The following is a 21,767-nucleotide window of genomic DNA, read 5'->3' as shown; positions in this document are numbered from 1 at the left end:
TTGGAGGATGTTTATGAATGACAATTGGCTAAAAGTTGCTGTTTGCGCATTCCTTAAGGTGTGGGTTCTGGAGTAAGGAGCTTTTTGGGGGAGTCAGGGTGGTGGAGAGGGTGGAAGAGTACAGCTTGCAAAATGTACTTGCAAAATGAAATGGAACAAACTTAAGAAATAGGAAGTAGAGGGAGATAGGGAGCATCGAGCAAGTAGGCACTGATGTCTTGACTTGGAAATAAGAGAAGCAGAATATGATGGCAAGGGAGGACTGAATCTGAAGTGGAGGAATGAGTTTGCTAGAGAGGTTATGTAGAGAACAGTGGCTCTCAAGTGTTTGAAAAATTTCAGAAAATAGTTCCTAAAATCTGGAAGTTTGGCTGCTCCTCCTTTATAAGTAGTCCTGATAGAACATAAAAAAAACATTTAAGCCTTCTTGTATGACCCTTTGCTAATAATGGTCATAAAAAATGGCGGGGGAGGGGGATTAGGGGGTGTGTCAAGACATGTGTTACTTTTTATTTATTTATGATCATTACAATACTTCCCTGCCTGTATAGGCCTCTTTCTGTCAGTAACAGTGGATTTAAGCATCATTCTTTCTCAGTTGGTGCAGGAGTTAAGTACTTTTTGCTTATCAGGCCATCAGAATTCGAGGGAGCAATGGGAGTCATTCTGTTTGTTTAAAAACAAACAAAACCACCCCACCAAAAAATAAACATGCAAAGGACAATGTTCCTAGGGGATTAAGTACTGCCTTCATCTACTTAATTATGAAGGATATAAACAAAAACATTTGCATGGAAACTACTAAGTGTGAACACACTGGTAGTGATTGGATTCAGTCAGCTAAAATCATAGAATCATAGAACAGTTTGGGTTGGAAGGGACCTCTAAAGGTCATCTAGTCCAACCCCCCTGCCGTGGGCAGGGACATCTTCAACTAGATCAGGTTGCTCAGAGCCCCGTCCAACCTGACCTGGAATGTTTCCAGGGATGGGGCATCCACCACCTCTCTGGGCAACCTGTGCCAGTGTTTCACCACCCTCAGCGTAAAAAATTTCTTCCTTAGATCTAGCCTAAGTCTACCCCCCTTTAGTTTAAAGCCATTCCCCCTTGTCCTGTCACAACAGGTCCTGCTAAAAAGTTTGCCGCCATCTTTTTTATAAGCTCCCTTTAAATCCAGTGTTCTTATTTGGTCTTGTTTTCAGATACTTCCTGAAAACTGACTCTGCCTGTCATGAAAACTGCTTTTTTGATAAAAACACGATAGCAGTGGCTTTGCCTACAAATCTGTCCTGAAGTGTCCTGTTCTTCTTGCTTATTCTCCCTCTTCTTTTCTACCCGTTGTTTTCATCTGACATTTTAATTGGTATAAAATAGTGCTACTCTATATAAATATATTTATCCCAAAGCTTATATGATGGCACCGTGACATTGAGTATTATATTTATGTGGAATTCACTGTAAAAAATACATTAGCTTTCTTCCATTATGGTTATTTAAAGTAAAAACAAGCACAAACAGTAATGTCTTTGCTACAAACTGCTGTCACGCTTGATTCGGAGTTGCATCTGTTTGTGGTTGCTGTGTGAATCTGCTTTTGTCTCTTTCTGATTTGATCAATTCTTTTGGAAATCTTTTAAAACCATTATCTTCTAAGCTGGTTTTAAAATGTTTTTGTTGTCTTATTCCTAGATATACATGCATACATTGATTTCAGAAACAAAACATTATGTTCCAAAAATATGGAATGACATCTTCCATGAAGCATGTTTCTTTATGAAGGACTTTGATACTTTGACTAGATTATTTTACTTGAACCCCAGATTTTAATTATACTGACTTTCAGGCTGAAATTCCTTCTGTATTAAATTTTCTGCAATAAGTTTTGCCAACTTCAAAGACAAAAGGGGGGGAACCCTGCTTCTACTCAGATAAAGCTTTCCTTTCCATGGATAAAAAGTTGGTTTATAACTCCTGTGTTTATCAGATGGGACTGTTAAGTTCAGATTCAGCAGAACTAAAGATACTTGCTTATTTTCTCAAAAAAAAAGTATATCTTCATTTAATAGCCAGGATGAAATGCCTGTAAAAGATTACAGGCTAATGGAAAAAATAGATAGGAGCCGTGATTGTGCCAGCCTCATGCTCTGGAGTGCTTTAATCTTTCTGAAGCTTGACTTCGAATTTGAGAATGCTTAAGCAGCTTTAATTCCTAATATTAAAAAAAAATTAAATTCTTTATGCCTATTTCTTCTTATTAATAGTTATATATGCCTATTTCTTCTTATTAATAGCAGTAAATGCATATGGCTTAGCAATTCCCAGGCCTATTTGAAAATTAATGGGGTGAGAAGAATAAGTACTTTGAAAGTAAAGAATTTAGGGTGTTGTCAGAGAAACTTCTGAGAGGCAAGTAGACCTCTCAGACTTCAGCTTAAGTAGTCTTTTTCCTATTACCAGCATGCTGATGAAGCAGTCTTCCCTGATGAACAACTTCTTATAGCTGACTAGTCTAAAGCAAGATTCATGCTTGAAGTTAGGATATGCTAAAATAAGTCTCTTTTCTTTGCAGGAAAACAGGCAAAGCAACTTGAGGAGTAAGCTCAGTATCTTAGCACGTGTGGACTTGTGTGTGTGTGAGAAAACGCGTGTGTATCTTTCTGATAATTCTTACCTTTTCTAAGTAATGACAGGCAGTTCATCTCTGTATATGAACACAGTTCTCGATTTCAGTGCTGTAGTCGGTATACAATTTCTTACACTACCTCTAAAACCACAAGTATATTCACTAAACTGTTGGAGCGTTGCACAAGTGTGTAACTGGACTTTTAACTACCCTCTGGCACTGTGCTTAAAGTAGAGCTTTTGCCTTTTTTAAGAAAGAGTAAGGGGTGGTGGTGTGTGTTGTTTTTGTTGTTGGGTTTTTTGTTTTTTTTTTTTTTTTTTAGAAATTACATACCATGTCTGCCTTGGAAAAGAGTAGATAGATCACAGCAGAAGGATAATTGAAGGGAAGAAACAAGCATCTTGTACATGTGATATGCTGTTTGGACTTAAGCTTTTCCCAATGGTTATCCTGGCTATTTTTTTTTTTGATTGTCCTGTTTGTACCCACCATAGAGTAATAAGTATTACTAGCATGGAAATTTTGGTTTGTGGGATAATTCTTATGCTCCCTTCATTGTTTAAAACAAACAAAAAATTGCAGATGACACATTCGACAAGATATTGTAAGCGGCTGTCCTGAGATGTGACTACCTGCAACTTGATTTAGCTGGAATCAAAATCTCAGTTGGATACTACTGCCTGTTCGCAATTTGTTGGATATTTCTAAATAATTACTAAGAGACTATCAGTGCCATAAACTTTTTCTGAGAGCAGGTAACCTTACTCAAAGAACCTGGTTTAAAGTAGGCCCTCTCCCTTCCTTCACCTACTGTTCCTTCTGGTTCTTCACAGCTGGAAACCAATGCCTGCAATGACATAATAAAGCCTAAACAGGGAATTGATTCCAGCAGTCAGGACAAATGTTAAGCCTCCTGTCTAAAATGTCAGCCTGCATCTCATGCATCTCCTCTAAATTGGCTGGGCTGAGGCAAAGAGAGTAGTCACTGAGGTGGTAGACAACAGCTGGAATACTGTTGTGGAGAGGAGTAGGAAAGGTGTTAAAAGTTCAGAACGATCTGCAAGATTTGGGTGCTCAGGGGCCATGACAGCCTCAAGAGCTGTCTGAACTCAAGTCCAGTGCCAAACTACAGGTATCTGCAGCAGGATGGTGATGTGAAGTGGAGGTGTGAGGAGGACTGGGGAAAAGCATTGACAGCTTAGTGTTGGCCATGTTTAGCTTGTGCTGGCTGACAGGTCATTAGAAAATTCCTGTGAGAAAATGTCTGACATGAAATATAGTTGTTACCAGATACAGCAGATAAAGTAAAATTTTTAAATGTAATTAGGAAAGATGATCTTATAAGTGCATACACATATTTCACTTTGCAATTTGAAGGAAATAAATTGGTCTGATAAAACAGTTAAAAGAAAGAATTGATTCAACAATTCTATTTCTCGCAGGTCTGTCAAGGAGCTTTAGGCTGCAGCTTTGTTCAAAGCCTATATAGGGATATTGTATCACTAAATGTGCCATTTAGGCAGATCTGGACATACTAGGTCAAAGCAAAGCAAAGATGATTGTAAAATTCAGTTGAACGTGTTTCTCCTTATTTTCAACCCAGTTAAAGGAAAAAAATGCTTGTCCTGGTTATCAAAATCTATTCACAGGACCGATAGTGTCTACCTATGGAGCACTTCTTGTGGCTTTATACTTTTAGATAAGGAGAAAATGTTTTTATATCAGTATAGGTGAATTTTGACTGGTTTGTTTTCTGCTGTAGACTTCATGCTTTCCTCTTAAACTTTTATTCTTTCCTGAGTCATTCATCCCATCTGCTGAATTAGACAAGAATTGTATAAATAAAAGTAGCAAGTGGTTGTGTAATTAGAGTCCATCATAATGTAAATGTTTCTCCAAAAGACTTAATTCAGGTCATCTCAGCCAGCTTCACTGGCGTAGTCCACATTTATAATGCCTGACTTTGCTACCTGAGTGTTTGTTACCTGTAATCGTCTGACCCTGCTTCACGGACTGAACTCTTTTTGCAGTGGACTTGCTTCCCTTCCCTCCTCAGTGTTGCTCCACAAACATTCTCCTGAGGGTGAAGCTGTCACCTGAGGAGGGTGTAGTGAAGTCTGCCAGTTTTAGTCATCAGGCAAATTAAGCTGTCTCAGCCAAATGTGTATTATGTAATCACTACTCTTTCTACATTACTACCTTTGTTGGATATTGCAAACTTGTGTCTGCTGTGAATCCCCTAGACATGGACTGCTGAATTCATTTGGCAAGTCTGAAGTTTGTCAGAAGAGTTTGACTTTGTTCTTCCTCCTCCTCCTCCCCTTTGATGCAGTTCATTTCCTTGGACTCCTCTTGGGGAGGAGCTACTCAACGGGGAGTTGGCCCTGTCCTCTGTCACACTGTTACTTTTATGGAAACAGGTCTCCCTTGAGTATTGGCTGTTCTGTTGAAACAAATAATATGTTATCCAGAAAATCAAGCATTTTTCTGATTATAAATCATCATGACCTCTATTATTCTGAACTTGCGAGGAAATTATGTGCTGAGACTAGCAATTTGTAAGTTCTTTTGTTTTGAATACTATCATATACAATGGAAAAGGCAGTTTGGTGGGCTAATATATTCCCTGAAGTACAATTACTGATTTTGTTGGTAATTTTGAGTGCTTTTTGATAACCTGCTTTACAGCAAAGGTATTTCTAACTGCAGAAGGACTGCCTAAGAAGTCTTTTTTCTGGGACATAACTCAGGGAAACGTGTATGCCTCTCTGTTCACTCTAGCATGTTCTCTAAACTTGGAATAGTCCTCAGATTAAATGAGAAACTAGTATGTTTAGAAACCAAAACAAAAGCTAGAGCTAACAACAGTTAGTTGGGCTAATACTAATTAGTAATGCCTCCATTTCCTTTGGTGCGTTCTCTTGAATTTTTTTCATGGACTATAAGCACATAGTGTCTTGAATCGGTGTGATCACTGCAATCTAAGACGAGATGACAGAAATGAAATATTTTTTCAAAGCAGAAAATTTGCTACTGTGATACTCTTAGAAAGACCTATATTTTGACTGCATTGTTTAGATCATTCTCAAAAGTAATATACGATAATGTTCTATTTGTTAGTTCTTTCTACTTTTCCACTTTCTGTGGTCCATCTCTGTATACTTGTGCTCATGTTCTGAACAACTGTAGACTGAGTGCACAAGCAAATCTTCATGATGAAATGGTTGGCTATTTCATTAATATAGGTCTTCTTCCTCAAGAATAAGACATCAAAACAGTCTGAAGATTTTTCAGAAGATGCTCCCTGTAACAAATCCTAGTTATTCTGTTTGTTCCCGTCTCCTGACAAGCCAGAATAACTCACTAAAAACATCTGTGGACTTGGTTATAAACAACTTTTGCCTCTGTTTGACCTCCTGTTCAACAGGAGCACAATGGTTGCACAAGACAAACCAGTTCTGTTGTAAGATGACTAAGCTCTGTAAGAGTATCTTTGATGTACATACCTCTTGGAGTAAGTTGAGTTCCATAATGTTTGGGGTTTTTTTGCATATGTAACCAAGCTGTTAACTCTGTATCTGCTGGATTAAAGCATAATGGAAACAAGCGGCTTTAAAATTTACCTGTGATTTTTCAGATTGAGGCAATGGCACCAACAGGAAAAAAAAAAGTTCTTGCTGCAGGAGACTATAAATAAGTGTAATTTATTAACTCCTTAACACCATGGTGCTAATGTATTTTTAATTACACAGTGTATGAAAGTTTTAAAAAATAAGCACTTTCAAGATTTAATTGAAGTTAAATGAGGACCTCTTAGTGCAGATGTAGTTCTGGAAGTTCCGTCAGGGTAGCTGAGAGATTAAAGAAAAAAGTCTCATGTTTGCATATGTGATAATAGGAAAAGTGATTGTAGCAGTCCTTTAACTTTTAGATCTTCAAATAGGTTTTGCAAACCTGGTGTTCCCAAGGACAAAAGGCTAGGGCATGCTGCAGATCTTTTTGCCTATTGCTTGTAAAGAATCCGAGTTTGACCCTCTTGAACAAGCTGGAGATTTCCCTCATGCTTTATTTTGAGTGAGTCAAGCTAATTCTTTTGGGTGAAAGTGTAGTTGTAATGGCACTTGAAAGTTTCAGCAGTGTAAAGCAATCTCTGAAGGAAGGTGGAGACATGGCTTCAAACATTTCACAACTGTCTTACGGTGACCATATTTTAGTATTTCTGCTGCAGTTCACAGATTTGTATGTGTTGGTAATTAATGAAAATACAGGATTTCTGCATTCTCTGTTATTCACAAAAATAAGGAGGGGTTTTGGTTTGGGGGGTTTTTTGCTAATTTATATATGCATGAGCTTTTAAGAATGTGAAGTGAAGAAATGCTAGCACTTAGGAATATTTCTGAGATAATTCCCAATGAAGGCTCTCTTACGAAAAACAATTTAAGTATTATCAAACTAGTTGCTTGAGTGTGGTGTTATGTCATCATCTGTCCCATCCCCCAATTCCCCTGTCCCCAAAACTAAGTGGGGGGTTTTTTGCTAATTTATATATGCATGAGCTTTTAAGAATGTGAAGTGAAGAAATGCTAGCACTTAGGAATATTTCTGAGATAATTCCCAATGAAGGCTCTCTTACGAAAAACAATTTAAGTATTATCAAACTAGTTGCTTGAGTGTGGTGTTATGTCATCATCTGTCCCATCCCCCAATTCCCCTGTCCCCCAAAACTAAGGAACAAATTTTCTGGGTTATAATACAGGACTATTTCTTACACTTCTGGTGTCCTGATTTGTGCCTATTTTTGGGCTGGGGTAAACCCTGGTGTTTAGATAGCTCTGTATTTTACAGAAGTATCCCTGCGGTTTTTGTGCCAACCCTCCAATTGCTACCCTTCTTTCCCGCTCCAAGCATGAGGCCTTTCAGCTCCTCCTTTCTAGAGTGCTTTCTAGCCAATTTATTAATTCTCTGATGCTGAGGAACTGATGCTGAGTTCTGTGAGTTTTGTGACCCCCTCAGCCACAGTGAATAATTCATTAACAAATCACAAACTAAAATAGTTTGCACAGATTGTCTACCAATTATTTTTTTTAACAACTTCAACAGAAAATAGGGATATAATTGGCAGATAGGCATTTGGCACTGCTCTGGAGCTTTTCTGTATGGATAGTTTAACTCGGACTAGTTCAGAGTTATAAGGAAAAGATCTGTTTCTGTCTAACTGGGTTGTTACACTTTGAGGTTGTCAAATAAGTAGAAATTTCAAAGAACACCATGTCTCTAATTCTATCACCTTTAATATTAATTTTCTTCTTTTAAAGTCTAGGGATTCCATCAAGTTGGATGACCTGAAGGCAGAGGTGTCACCACGAATTTCAGCAGAAGATCTGATTGATTTGTGTGAGTTGACAGGACCTAGTCATTCCAAAACACCTGTTAAGAAAACAAAGTCTAGCAAGCCAAAGCTGCTGGTGGTGGACATTCGTAACAGTGAAGAGTATCCTTCAAATCTTGAGTGCCAGCCTTGCCAAATCATGCTTGTATCAGTTACTTCCTCATTGTCTGCAGGCAGTGAGATGTTAGAATGATAAATAATGGAAAGGGATGTGGTAGAGATACAGCGCAAGGACAGAAGGCAGATTTGTTTTTTTTTTTTTGTCACGGAGAGGCCTGGATTGCAGAGAAAGAGGACAAACGTATTTTGCCTTCCCATTTTAAGCTGTGGCTCTAGTGAAACCACTTTGTGCCAGTAGCACAATTGCTTTAATGCTACTTTTTTTTGTGACAGGTGTTGTCGGCAGACCTTCCCCATTTAATGTGACCAATATTTTGGAAGGGTGTGAGGCTTTCCAATTAAGTGGAAAGGGAGATACAGAAAAGTTGATAGCTCATGTGCTTTGCCAATCCCTCAGTGGAAAATCAATTCCTATTGAGTGCCTTCTTGCTACTGTCAGGTAATGCAGCCATATGGCTGCCCTAACTTATGTCCTCTAGTTAGCTTATAATCAGAAAAGTCTTAAAGGTATCTTGAAGCTATATTTTTATCGGGGTTGCTACCCTGTCTACAGCTTACTCATTTGTTCTTTTTCAAATACATAGTTCTTTGTGTGTGGAGTATTTTTTATTGTTTTTCTGAAGTAGTGTAGTTACGGGACTGGGTTTGTTTGGGTTTTGGAAGGGGGAGTCCTTCTTACGGATGTACTTTGCCAGGAGCACACACCTTCATCAACATCCATCTAAAAGTGGGAATAATGACAAGATTTTATTAGAGGTAACTCTTAACATTATACTGAGTATTTGGGAATATACTTGTTATTGGTTTGTATCATTTTTTTAAAGTATTGCTCCTTTCATAATAGCAAAGGTGATGTAGATAGTTGATTTTGCAGTAGATGTATGTTTACTTGCTATGTCACAAAGTATAATTCTTAATGGGCAAACAATACTCAATAGAAAAATAACAGAAGTATCATGAGTTTTAGTCCACCTTTTACTTTGAGAAAGGACGATCATTCCTTTTACGTATGTCTGGCTTGTTCTTAAAGATCTCCAACGATAGATATTCAACAGGCTCCCAACATCTTTACTATTCGAAAAGATCTTCCAGTGTCTAACAAATGCTACTAACATACTGCATGCATATTAGAAAAGTGTGAGTTCGAGATAATGAAGTGAGTGGTGGATCAATGCTAATATTTGGGCTAAAATATGTAGTAAAAATTTAAATAAATGATATTTCAACCTCATTTTTTTCATCTAGTTGTTAAAATACCACCTTAAAGGTAATTGTATATGCCACTAACGTTTTTCTCTATTAAATATTTAGCAATATTTATGACAAAGTATGGTGAAGTAGAAAAATAAATATTATTTGTACTATGTAGAGGTAAATTTATTATTTACATAGTAAACAGTATAGTATAATTGGACTATTCGAAATTAAAACTGTTGTTTTCAAGGAATTATAATTTTATTGTATGCCAAACTTGAACCTGTAATGTGATCTGCTGTGTAGATAAAACAGAATGGTCAAAGGAACACAAAAAAAGTAATTTTTCTTTTGCTTGCATGTATTAATTTCATGCATCAGTTAAGGATTCCAGTTAAGTAGAGATTCATGTGTCTGTGTAGCTTGACTCTTTATTTTCTGGACTCCAGAAGACTCAGTGGCTTCTTTACTCCTGGACCTAGATTGTTGAAAATGTGGTCCTCTTTATTCAGAAAACAGTAAAAATGCAGGCTATTTTCTGAGAGATAATTTCTTCATTGAGAGATAATAATTTTTAGACTCCAGTTTAAATGAGAAGTCCCTGGAATTAAAAGCTGTAAAAGGTTATTGTTACTGCATGGAAAGCTTTGCTACTACCGAGTTAAATAATGTTTCTATTTCTGCATGCATCATTCTGTTGTTAATTATTTAAGCGACTTCCTAGAAATCATCAAGGAGAATGCAGAAGGAGAGCAAGTAATATAAAATACCTCAACTACAATCATTGCACTGAAAGGCTATTATCTGTGTACAGTAATGGATTTATTTATATTATAATCAGGATCAAAGGCAAGGTGTTGGTTAAATATTTCTGTAGCTTTCCTAATAGCTTGAGTATAGGTTCTACTCTACTGTCTTACTCTACTCTAGCAGAGTGGATTCAAAATTTCAATTATTTTAAAATAATTTGACTGCTATGAAGTAAGTGGCTTTATGAGGTTGTCTTTCATATTACAAAATTTTAATCAGACTTACCATTTATATTTCTTGAATGAGGAGGCATGCCGGAGAGAGAAAATCTCCATAACTTGAACAGTGCACTGTAATCACTGCTGCTGCTGTTTTGGTCTGATTGGAGTTTTTGGTAGACTAAAATGTCCTGCCCTTTAAATAATGGGTAGACTTAAATCTTCCTGGTATTAGGAGGTAGGGAATGTCATTATTAAAAAGACAGCCTGGTAGGTAGTAGAATTACCCCTTCAGTGAGTTGGTTTGTATGTCAATTGTAGAAGAAAACATATGGTATATAGAGAGCTATTAAACTGTCGGCAGTTCTGAGTATACACGGGAAACCATAGGAATACTGTGTTCAGTGTCCTGTTCATTCTCGCAGTAAGGAAACAGCCTTTGTGTTTATCACAAAATTTCAACAAACTGTACAATAGGATCAGGCAGTTTGTGTGTTACTGTGACGTGTTTTTAAAATGTGACAGACCACTGTGAGGGGTTTCAAAAATATGATCATTTCTTACGTTTTGTTGTTAGTCTTCCTCATCGTCTATGCCTGTCATGCTAAACTTCACTCTCACTTTGCTTTCAATGTGATTTGAGAAAAGCATGAGAGGACTTCCAACAAGTATCAAACATGTTTCGTATTTCATACTAGGAGGCACTTGAAAGCTAAGGTATTGTTTTGTAATGAAGCTCATGTTGCGAGGCCAAGAGCTACTAACCTTTTTCCCAATAGACAGCTTTGTAACAGAAGACTTTCTAATGAAAAGGTAATATACTCAAAGCAGTGTCTCTGTTGGCCAGCAATTCGTCTAAGGCTCATTTTATTAAGCATGTTAGCAGAAATACTGGCAGCCTTCCATTCCTGTTATGAAAGTTATAGCTGCATATTTATGGTCTCTCAGTCTGTGGCACAAAATCTTGGCCTTTTTGTTAATTGTCTTAGTAGTGGGAACGCTTAGGATGGTCACTTAAGATTAGGGAAAATGTGAATGACAGCAAATACAGTTTGGATCTATCTAGTTTGGTACTAATGTTGATATAAAATGTATTTCTTTTTTAAAATATTAGGTCAAGTTTCTCTGAGCAGTTAAGCATACTCAGTGGCATAAGTGTGAGCAACTAAATCTGTCCAAAGTAATTTTCTGTCTAAATGACGATCGTTTCAGAACTTTTACCCTGGTTAGAAGCAATGAGAGTGATGTGGTTATAAATGGGGTTGGGGAAAGGGGGTTGGCACAGATCAGGGAAGGAGGGGTGTTGTAATTTTCCCCTTCAAAACTGAAACCAACTGACAACATTAGTGGATGGTATGTGATCATCTTTTGTTCTTTCAAATGTTTTTATATAGCCGTGTTTTTCCCACACTATAACAATGATGATCATAAAGCTGAAACTGTTACATAAATCACGAGAAATGAATGCTAATATTAACCTAAGTCAATTAAATCTTACCTCCATTTAAGGGAGCTCCTTTATTAAAAAGGATTCTGGGATTTAATTATAAATTAAACCAGCTTTCTGCAAGCACAGTAGTAGAGTTACTAATCTGGATATTTGACATTGTGCATATTTTTGCAGAACTGCTGTTTCCCATCTCTTCAAAGTTGTTCTTGCTTGCTGTTGGGGAAGGGGAGTAGTCAATTAAATCTTACCTCCATTTAAGGGAGCTCCTTTATTAAAAAGGATTCTGGGATTTAATTATAAATTAAACCAGCTTTCTGCAAGCACAGTAGTAGAGTTACTAATCTGGATATTTGACATTGTGCATATTTTTGCAGAACTGCTGTTTCCCATCTCTTCAAAGTTGTTCTTGCTTACTGTTGGGGAAGGGGAGTGTTCCAGACATGTGTTCAGTCTATGAAAGTAATTCAGAGGTGTGTCAAGGTCATGGTGCATTTTCAAATTCATAAAAAGCTAGGTAGTAGTGGTCCAACTTAATTTTTGTAGAAGAGACTTTCACATTCAATATTTGTTCATAAAATCGCATTGAATGATCATCCTTTGAAAGTGAAGCACAACTAACTAGATCTCAGAGTTGCTGGCACTTGTATGTTGTTTGCTTTTCAATACCCAATACACGCTCACTGTTAGTGGGACTGTAGATAATATACATAATGCTCGTTGTCTGGGAATCTGAGTGCGTGTACATTAGAATTTCAGTTTGGATCAAAATTGTAGGGGGCTTGCAGGGGTTGGCAGGAGGTTTAAAGAAATCTTCCAATAATCCCTATTTAGTTTTGGTTCCCACTGTAAGTACTTCATTCCTTTTGCATAAAACTCCTCTGGAAGAGGTGCTCCAGCTGCTTATTAGTATTTGGCTCCTGTTATCAGACTAGAGCTGATTTGAAGTAAAATCCATGAAAATGTATCCTGTGGCTATTGGGTTTTTAGCACCGTTTCATTTAGCAGATCAGTTTCTGTAGTGCTATGCTATGTTCTTTATGAAACAAACAACTCTTCATTCTGTCCTTTTTTTCTATGTAGTGTCAGAAGTTGTTTTCCCCATGAGAGTAAATAGTAAATGAGGTTTGTCAAAATATACTAGCACAGAAGATCAACACTGTTGTATCATGACAGCCAGGATGAAGAGCAGGTTCATCCTACAGCTGTATGTGTACCACAGATTTCTCTGCCTTTCAGATGTCCTTAACTGATCTTCCTAAGCTTTAACCGTGGCCACATTTCTGGCAGCATCAATGTCCCGTTTGCGTCAGCATTTACTGCAGAAGGGGATCTCATCCAGTGCCCAGCAACTGCCACGCTCCAGAGCTTTAAAGGAAGAGTTGTGGTGATTGTAGGAAATGTGGTGAAGAACACAGCTGCTGTAAGTATATTGCTATAATATATATGTTGATATCTAGAAATACATCAATGGCATGAATAAAGACAGTAGTAAATAAATGCTAGAGTCTGGATAATTCAGAGTAGTAACTTTGGGTATGATGACAGGATTTGGGGTGATTTTGTTGTTGTTCATTTCTGCTTCTAGACAAAGACATATTTCTCTTCAAGTGATCAACATCTGAGAAAGTTGATGTTTTGAAATGAAATTATTTAACGTTACCTTTTTCAGCTTTAAAATCTTTATTTTTGGCATGTCATTAGAAGTGACAGCACTTCTAATGTGCATCAGTAAGATCTAGTTTTCAAAACTGACTTGCATTTACTTTCTGTGGTGTTAGGAAGCACACACAAGGTAAGTAGGGTGGGGACAGGTATGTTATAATTAAGATATAATTCATATTCCTACTAGTAAAAACCAATGTATTGATTAGTTTTTTAGAATCATTTAGCTCCTGCAGTTGTGCTCAGTGAAGAGGAGAATGGTTCCTACTGGTGACTTGCGTATGATACCTTTATTGTCAGTGCCTTTAACTAGACAGGGAGAATATTCAGACTTGCCTATTCCTTTTTGTAACTAAATATTTGGTGGTGTTGTGAACCAGCAGAATAACAAGTAGAAGTATTTCTTTTGCCATTCTTCTCTCAGGTGAAGGAAAGTTATCTTTTTTTTTTTTTTTTTTAAATACATGCTCTTAAGTATGGTATACCTTTAGTTCACCACAGTTTCTTAAGCCTATTTACTCAAAGGGCATGAACTGTAACCCTGTTATGACAAGGAGGGCTGTGGACCATTAAAAGGTCTTCATGTGATGGACAGCAGAAGCATCAGCACAATACATGCTGGAGTTTTTTTTATACATATAGGGAGTTGTAAGTAGTGTGAGAAATCCCTTACATTAACCTGCATTTCATCATTTAGAAAATTAACTTGTACTATGTATCATGTCTCTTAAATAGTAACAGAGATGGCATAAAAGAGACTGTACAGCATATCTCAGATAGTTTCAGTCAGTGAGTATCTAGGTTTGTGCATGAGATCTGGGTAAGTCCATGATAAATATTTCAACATGAAATCAATCAACTTGAATAATCACAATAGCTCACTAAATGCTGAATGCATAAATTCCCCCCTCAAAGGAACAAATGCAAAATGCATGAAAATGCTGAGCCAAATGGAGATGATTTAAATGACGCTTTATACGTTTGATGGTGGGTTATGCAGCTGCTTTCAACAATTACATTTTAAATCACTGAACATCCTAATGTATCTCAGTAAGAGCCTAACCATTCACTAACTTCACAAGGAATAGGAACAGGAAAAAGAAAGTGCTTTGGTATTCACTAATGAGTGTCTTTATGGGAGGTACCCCACGTACTACCAAGTCATTTTCTGGGAGTTGTTTTCCAGAACCAGTCAGAAATGTTTTATCTGAAACAAAGGAACACACTAAGTATTCTGTCTAAAACAGAATGAAGAAACAACCTGAAACAAGTGTCTGAAGGAAAGAAGGGACAGAAGCTTTACAGTGCGGGTTGTGGGTTACACCATAGCTAAGAAGGTACAGTTTTCTCCTGTAATGTAGTGACACTTCTTATGCAAACTTAGATTTTTTTTTTTTTAAATGTTTCATTAAATGAAAATTGAATGTTTCCTTTGCAGTGCAGCTAAAGAAAACTTGCAGTGTGCTTAGTAAGTGCAAGTGCTTCAGTCACGTGAGAGGGTGCTGCCTTATACTCTAAACCCAGACTTTCTGCAACTGAGACAATGTTGACCCGGTTTACGTGGAATTGTCAATATTATAGCTTTCCATAAAAGAGAAATGCTGCTTTGCCTCTTGATTTGCTTTTAGAGTTCTTGAAAGACTAACTAAAGAGTGTAGAGTTTTAAATAGCAACAAAATACTGAATTGACCAGTTTGACCACAAATTAATTAAATACTGGAGCCTAAATACTGGTAGGGACTCACCACCTCCATCACACCCTTAAAGTACATATAAAACCAGTCTCAATTTGACTGTGTTGATAAAACTTAGAACTCCTTTCTTTTGTGGATTATTTTTTAAGGCCAGTTTCAGTTTTACTCTGCATGGCTGAATAGAACTGTCTGCCACTGTTCATGAACTTAACCAATCCAAAACTATGTAGCTTGAGGCTTGACAAGAACAGTAGCTATTACTTTTTACATTGTACTAGGTAATCCAATCATATGAAAAATTGCACAAGTGAATGCGTGGAAACAAAAACAATTTTGTCCAAAGAAATGTTATAAGATGTCTAGACAGAGTTATGTATTTCCAGCTGAAAAGGAATGAGCCACAAATTGTACCCTTTACCATAAAGGAGAATTTTTCAGAAGTGTTCACTGATATTTACTCCATTAAAAATATGGAGGTTGGCACTGTTAGATGTTTGGTTTAAATTTATGCAGGACTGAGAGAGGTGGGGTAAGCGTGAAAAAACACTGATGGGGCTATTTGTAATTAGAAGGTTGAATCTTTCAATTGCGTTTCATTTTAGTAGCCTACTTGGCATCATTTAAATAAAAATTTAAAAAAAGCAAAGTTGAGTGTACTGAACATGTGGAGAAAAAGCCTTTTTCCCCTTTTCACACTTCTTTTCTGTTTCTGTCTTTTGTAATTTATTTGGTGCCAGATGATAAAACATTTAAATTGGAAAGAAAATGCTGTCTAGAACTTGATAGGCAAGAGGGAAAACTGAAAACTTCACCACAGCACTGTTCCAGCAGGAGGCAAAGGAAGCCAGCAGTCCCGCAGACCAGCGTAGCTCTGGCTCTAGTTGAACACTTCCTTAGGACAGAATTAAAACAGGGTAATCCTGCTTGTTAAGGCATTTAATTTACTCAGCCTAACAGTTAAATGAATAGATTGGCTGATGTACAAGAGGCTTACTGAATGTGCCATTAGCAGCATAAAGGTATTGTAAAGAGGAGCTTGCACTGGGCATCATGTGGTGGTGCTTGGCTCGCACTTCTCTGCAGAATATTCCTTCCTTTAGGCTGATTCTCACTTTGTGCCAGCCTTTCTTCTCCTAGGGGATTCTGGGCACTTGTTAACAGAGCAGATATTTGTTTGTCTCTGAAAACAGCAGGAAACCTCTACATAAAAGGCATTATGCTGGAGTTAATCAACCAGATTCTGTTTTGATTTTTAACTTTTAAATATGCTAAGTGGGAGCATCTCTTAAGTGAATTAAATTCCCCTTTCCCACATCCATTGATAGATAAGTACCTTGTAAATTCCAGTATGGGCAAGGGATCGTTACAGTTGGGAGTATAATAGTTAAATGGGCAATGAGTGCTCAACTGTAGCTTCTTTTTTGGGTGCATGGCAAATAGCGTATCTCCTGATTTTTGTCACTTTCAAAGTCTGAGATGCAGCAAGTGCAAAGGCAGATCATAGTTATGCATATGTAGGATGGGGATTGGTTTGGGTCTTTTTTTGGAAGGTGACATTACTTCTTCATCTCCCCTCCTTCAGTCAACTTTGAGGTGCTAAGCCATTGTCTGTTTCTGTTTCCAACTTTTTGTCTGTATTACTGCAATGTTGACTGAAATTAGAACAGGAGAAATACCTTACCTGATATTAAATCATGCTCTAGCAACTCAATTTTGACAGTGACACGCTTCTACTTGTGTGATGTGGTTGTTTAATATGTATGTGTTTCCCCGGTGGTTTAATATAAGTGTTTTATTGTCAGTTAAATGCTATAACAGAATAAAGTATACAGGACACTTTAATCTGTCTAATAATTAGCAAGTCATTTATTTCTTGTCTTAGAAAAAAACCGTTAGATAAGCTGTAAGTCAAAGCTTAAAAAACATCTGTCTTTATAGCAGGGAAATAAATTCGAAATTGTAACTTCTGATTGTTACATTGATTATTTTTTGTCTAGATAAGTTATGCTGCTATAAATACGTTGTCTAGACAATTTCTACAAGTTACTGAAGCAAAGTAGTCATTCTTATTGTGTCACAGAAGCTAATAGATTAAATGTATGAATTCTCTCCAAAGCAAAAACAAGCGGTCCCGATTTTCCATGAGATCTTTCTCACCCTTTTCAAGGCAAGAGGGAGAGGGTCAAGTTCAAGATTCTTTTTGTATAACATATTCCTAGCCTGAAAAAAATAACAACTTCTATATGAAAGTAATGTTTTCTCTCTCTCAGCACACTATCAAAAATGCATTTCTTCTTATATGAAGACTGAGACACATAGGTTAAAGTGTCCAGTTACCACTGAATTTGTGTGATTTTGTTGTCATCTTCCTCAGGCCTTTTAAAAAGGCCTTGCCAGAGAAGCAAGTCCCTGCATGCTGAAGCTGGTTTCTTGTTATAAACCTGTCTTAAAACCAAAAATGGATACCCATGAAACTTCATAGGTGATCTGAAGATTAGGTGTTGCATAGAATACTAAAGGGCAGGTGCATTCGTGCTTCTAAAGACAGATATGTTTAGTTAGAAGGGCCTAATGAAACTTCTGGAGTGAAAGTAAATAGAAATTAGGCAATAAGCTTCTTGAGATGTTTCTACTGTAGATCTTTTAGATTCTACATTTCCTTGTAAATATTCTCTGCAGAAAAGTGATTGAACAAGTGGAATGAAAATTGAAGATATTTTCCCTTTGCAGGGATGGAAGGGCTCCTTATGATTCCCAGAATGGCTTTTTTTCATGTTTGTTTTGTTAAGGCATCACCCTCCCTTCTGCATTCAGACTCAGAGCCTACTGAAATCATCAGGCGCCTCTTTGTTGCCTTTAAAGAGGAAGAGATTGAGCTTGTATTTTGAAGAGATTGAAAGGCTTAATCAGCAACAATCCTGCTGGTTGTAACTCTACCCAAGACTTGGTTAAGTCTTCATTATTTTATTCTGTAAAGTCTCTATTATTTTATTTAGTCCCTTTTATTATTGTAACATGTATGCATGTTTTCCTTCAACGACAGAAACTAGGCCAGCTGCTGTTGCCAGTACATTGCTCTTCACACGGCCCGAGAAGGACACTTGGGCTGCCAGCCAGGAGTTGTGTTACGCTGTTGTAATTCTGCCCCTGTCAGTGGCTTTGGTTAGTTTGCACTGAATGCCTCAGGTACAGCAGAGATGACCTAAATAGTCCCCCTTTCCAGCTAGGTATGAAAGAGGAAAAGGGGAAAATGAAAGATGGAGGCTCAGGAGCAGAATTTGAGTGTTCCCTTTCCTCTTCTGAAGTAGGTGTCAAGGAAAGCAGGCTATTTCTGAAACTCCAAATAGGTTCTCTTTTTCTTTAATCTTTCCTGAGACCGACAGTTGCAGTTACTGGAAATTTTAGTTGGTTGGTTGATGTAGAAGTTGTTTGGCCCACCTGTGTGCCAGATGACCTAAATAGTCCCCCTTTCCAGCTAGGTATGAAAGAGGAAAAGGGGAAAATGAAAGATGGAGGCTCAGGAGCAGAATTTGAGTGTTCCCTTTCCTCTTCTGAAGTAGGTGTCAAGGAAAGCAAGCTACTTCTGAAACTCCAAATAGGTTCTCTTTTTTTTAATCTTTCCTGAGACCGACGGTTGCAGTTACTGGAAATTTTAGTTTGTTGGTTGATGTAGAAGTTGTTTGGCCCATCTGTGTGCCTTACTACACAGAGGTTTGGATGTTTCCAAGATGAGGAATTGTGGAGTCCTCAGCTTTACCTATGAAAATATGTCTGACTTCTGAGAGATGCTGGCGAGCAGGATCTCAGCTCTTCTCAATCATCTGGGAGATCTGTAAGGACAGGAAAGATGGGAGATGGTTAACCTGAATCCTGGATTGGTGCTGTCAGGCTCCAGAGTTTCCTTCAGGCATGTCAGTCTTGGCTGTGGTTATACTGTCTTTGTGGGCTGCACCTCTGAAAGAGCACCCTTGTCCTTGCATGAGCTTGCATGGATTAGGTTGTATCCATATCACTCAGGGCTACTGCATTATAACATAGAATTATCACTTTCCAGGGCTGTTTTTCAGCTCTGAGACAGTGTGTTATATTTCCTGGTATTCCAGTTCAGAGAATCTGAAATAGAGATAACTGAAATAGAGATGGTAATGAACTAATAAATATGTGTTACAAGTCCAGGAGGCTTGTGTAAGGATATTGCCAGCTAGATGGTATTGGTGAATTTGGCAAGTCCAGTATCCATACTGCTTGTCTGGGGCAATGTTGTTTTGTTTTTCTCTAAACTGTATCTGAATCAGCTTTTGAAGAGGACTGACTGACTGCTTCAGGAGAGAATGTGTCCGTTGTGTGGGACGTCCAAAGACTTTTGTCCTGGAGTTTAAGAAACGGGACAAAACTGGCAGTTTGGGTAGTGTTAGTAAAAAGTACTGCAAATCACAAACCAAGGTTTTCCATTATCAAGTATTTCTTTGAACATTTTTCAACATCTAGGGCAATCTTTAGAGTTGGAGGGGGGTAGAATCTTTCAGAAGGATTCATGCTTTCTTTTTTATATTCAAGCCAACTGTTATGCATCTTTTTAAAAATACATATTTCTGTTTGCTAACAGCTTTTTTTATTTTCTGTTGAATCAAAAATAGAATAGGCTTGCTTTCTGCATTTTAATTTTATAATCCATTCAAATGTATTGGGTGCACTGAATATATCTTGGTCAGTATAAATTAGCTGTGTTACAACAGCTAAATCTCTGCAATTGAGTTTTCATTCCCAAGTGCTTACTCTCAGCTGGCTATTTTTTATATATATATATAATTTCTAAGTGGAAAATGAAAAATGCAGGTGTTTAGAATTTATTACTTGGAGAAATATGAGTGTTTACTCTTGCTTTCATTCTCAGTAAAATTTATTCTGAAACCAGCTATTAAATACCTGTTTGTGTAGGCTTATTTGCAATTGAGTTTTCATTCCCAAGTGCTTACTCTCAGCTGGCTATTTTTTATATATATATATAATTTCTAAGTGGAAAATGAAAAATGCAGGTGTTTAGAATTTATTACTTGGAGAAATATGAGTGTTTACTCTTGCTTTCATTCTCAGTAAAATTTATTCTGAAACCAGCTATTAAATACCTGTTTGTGTAGGCTTATTCAAAAATTTATTCTGAAACCAGCTATTAAATACCTGTTAATATAGGCTTATTTTCAAATCTTTGCATATAAGTCCTTTAAGTTACTGCTGTATTTCTGTACTGAAAGAATGGAAAGTGCTCCTTTTTGGCCAGGTCTGCGTGTAAAGAATTTTATCTTGATCTTGTTAGAGCAGTAAGTTCTGCACTTTTTTTCTTGTTTTTACATAGCATGTGTTTGCACAAAGTTGTGCTTTTTGTGTTTTGTACTTCCATTCAGTTTATGCTAATACTGTAACCATTAACTAGGCACTGTTTTGTTGATATGGGAGGCTTTAGGGTGCCTGTCTTTCCCTTGGTGTTAAAGTGCCATTTCATTTATCTGGAAACCTTTATTTTTAGTCAGCTATTTCTTATATTAATCTTGTGTGCTGGGTCTGCTTTGTGGCATATGGAAAGTGGTGTTTAAAAAGCTCTAGACTGATCACCTCGACTATGGTGTGCTTTCAGAGTGGTGAACTCTTGACTGAAAACATACAGCAAAACAGACTGCTGTCCCTGAGAGGTTTGTGTAGCATGTGTCTACAAGTGAAAAACTAATAATAATCTTGTGGCAATGGATAAGTACTACAAAATTTGGTTGATATTTCTCCTCCAGCTTCTGAAGTATCTCTTTTTCTTCTGACTCTTTCAGAGTATGATATTAACATTTATACCCTGGTAACATTTGTCACAGCAGTCTTTTTTTATACTCTGGTACAGTATGTTACTCCTCCTTTCCTCCCAACTTGCCCTTTAATTACAACCTGTCACAAGAATGTCTGTGAAAGTGAATAATGTGTACATAGCAACCCTGATGGCTAGCCTGAAGGGTACTGGGAATGATGCTGCTCAAGCTGTTGTGTTATTAGTCTGTTTGCTGTAGACAGTCTAAAAATGTGACATGTCTGGTGTAATACATTCAGCACACTTGAAAGCTGTGATTTTACTGCTTGGAACAGGGTAGTAGAAACATTTTCATAAATGCTCCAATGTGCGGATTTTTAAGGTTCTTGATGGTACTTAAAGGAGCAGTCTTGTTACGCTGTTTGTATTGAGAGCAACACCAATACAGGGTAAAATGTTTAATATTTGCCCAAATTTTGATACGAATTTGCTGTGATCTTGTCTGTCTTTGAAAGCCTGGCTTCTTGTATCTGCATAAAAGAGTCTTAGCTGACTGCTTTCAAATGCAAATTACAATTTTCTAGCTCAGTTATACTCACCAGGAAGGGTGTTTTATGTGGAAGTGATTGATGCATTACTTAATAGAGGGACAGTGTTTCCAAAGTCTTCACCAAAGTCATTAAAGAAGTTGCTCACAGATTCATCCTTTCATATATAATATTTGCTGTGAAAGTAGCAAGAGGAAGTTCAATTTAAACGCTAGATGCAGCCAGTAAAAACACAGTAACTGAATGTCCTGGTTTTGGCAGGGATAGAGTTAATTTCCTTTCTAGTAGCTGGTACAGTGCTTTGGATTTAGGATGAGAACAAAGTTGATAA

General features: G+C 37.3%; 1 protein-coding gene across 1 annotated transcript in view; it reads left to right on the top strand.

Annotated features, from left to right (window-relative positions):
- Nucleotides 1-21,767, top strand: part of TBCK (TBC1 domain containing kinase) — a 119,485-nt gene that overhangs the window by 90,911 nt on the left and 6,807 nt on the right. The window contains exons 24-25 of the mRNA XM_009273567.2: nt 7,939-8,114; nt 13,005-13,164. Coding sequence (XP_009271842.1) covers nt 7,939-8,114; nt 13,005-13,164 — 336 coding nt within the window. The remainder of the gene's footprint in view (nt 1-7,938; nt 8,115-13,004; nt 13,165-21,767) is intronic.

The sequence above is a fragment of the Aptenodytes forsteri genome, unplaced genomic scaffold (assembly GCF_000699145.1).
Source record: "Aptenodytes forsteri isolate BGI_AS27 unplaced genomic scaffold, ASM69914v1 Scaffold93, whole genome shotgun sequence".
NCBI classification, from domain to species: Eukaryota; Metazoa; Chordata; class Aves; order Sphenisciformes; family Spheniscidae; genus Aptenodytes; species Aptenodytes forsteri.
Note: the sequence above shows the minus strand (reverse complement) of the source record. Positions and strands in the feature narration are given on the sequence as shown.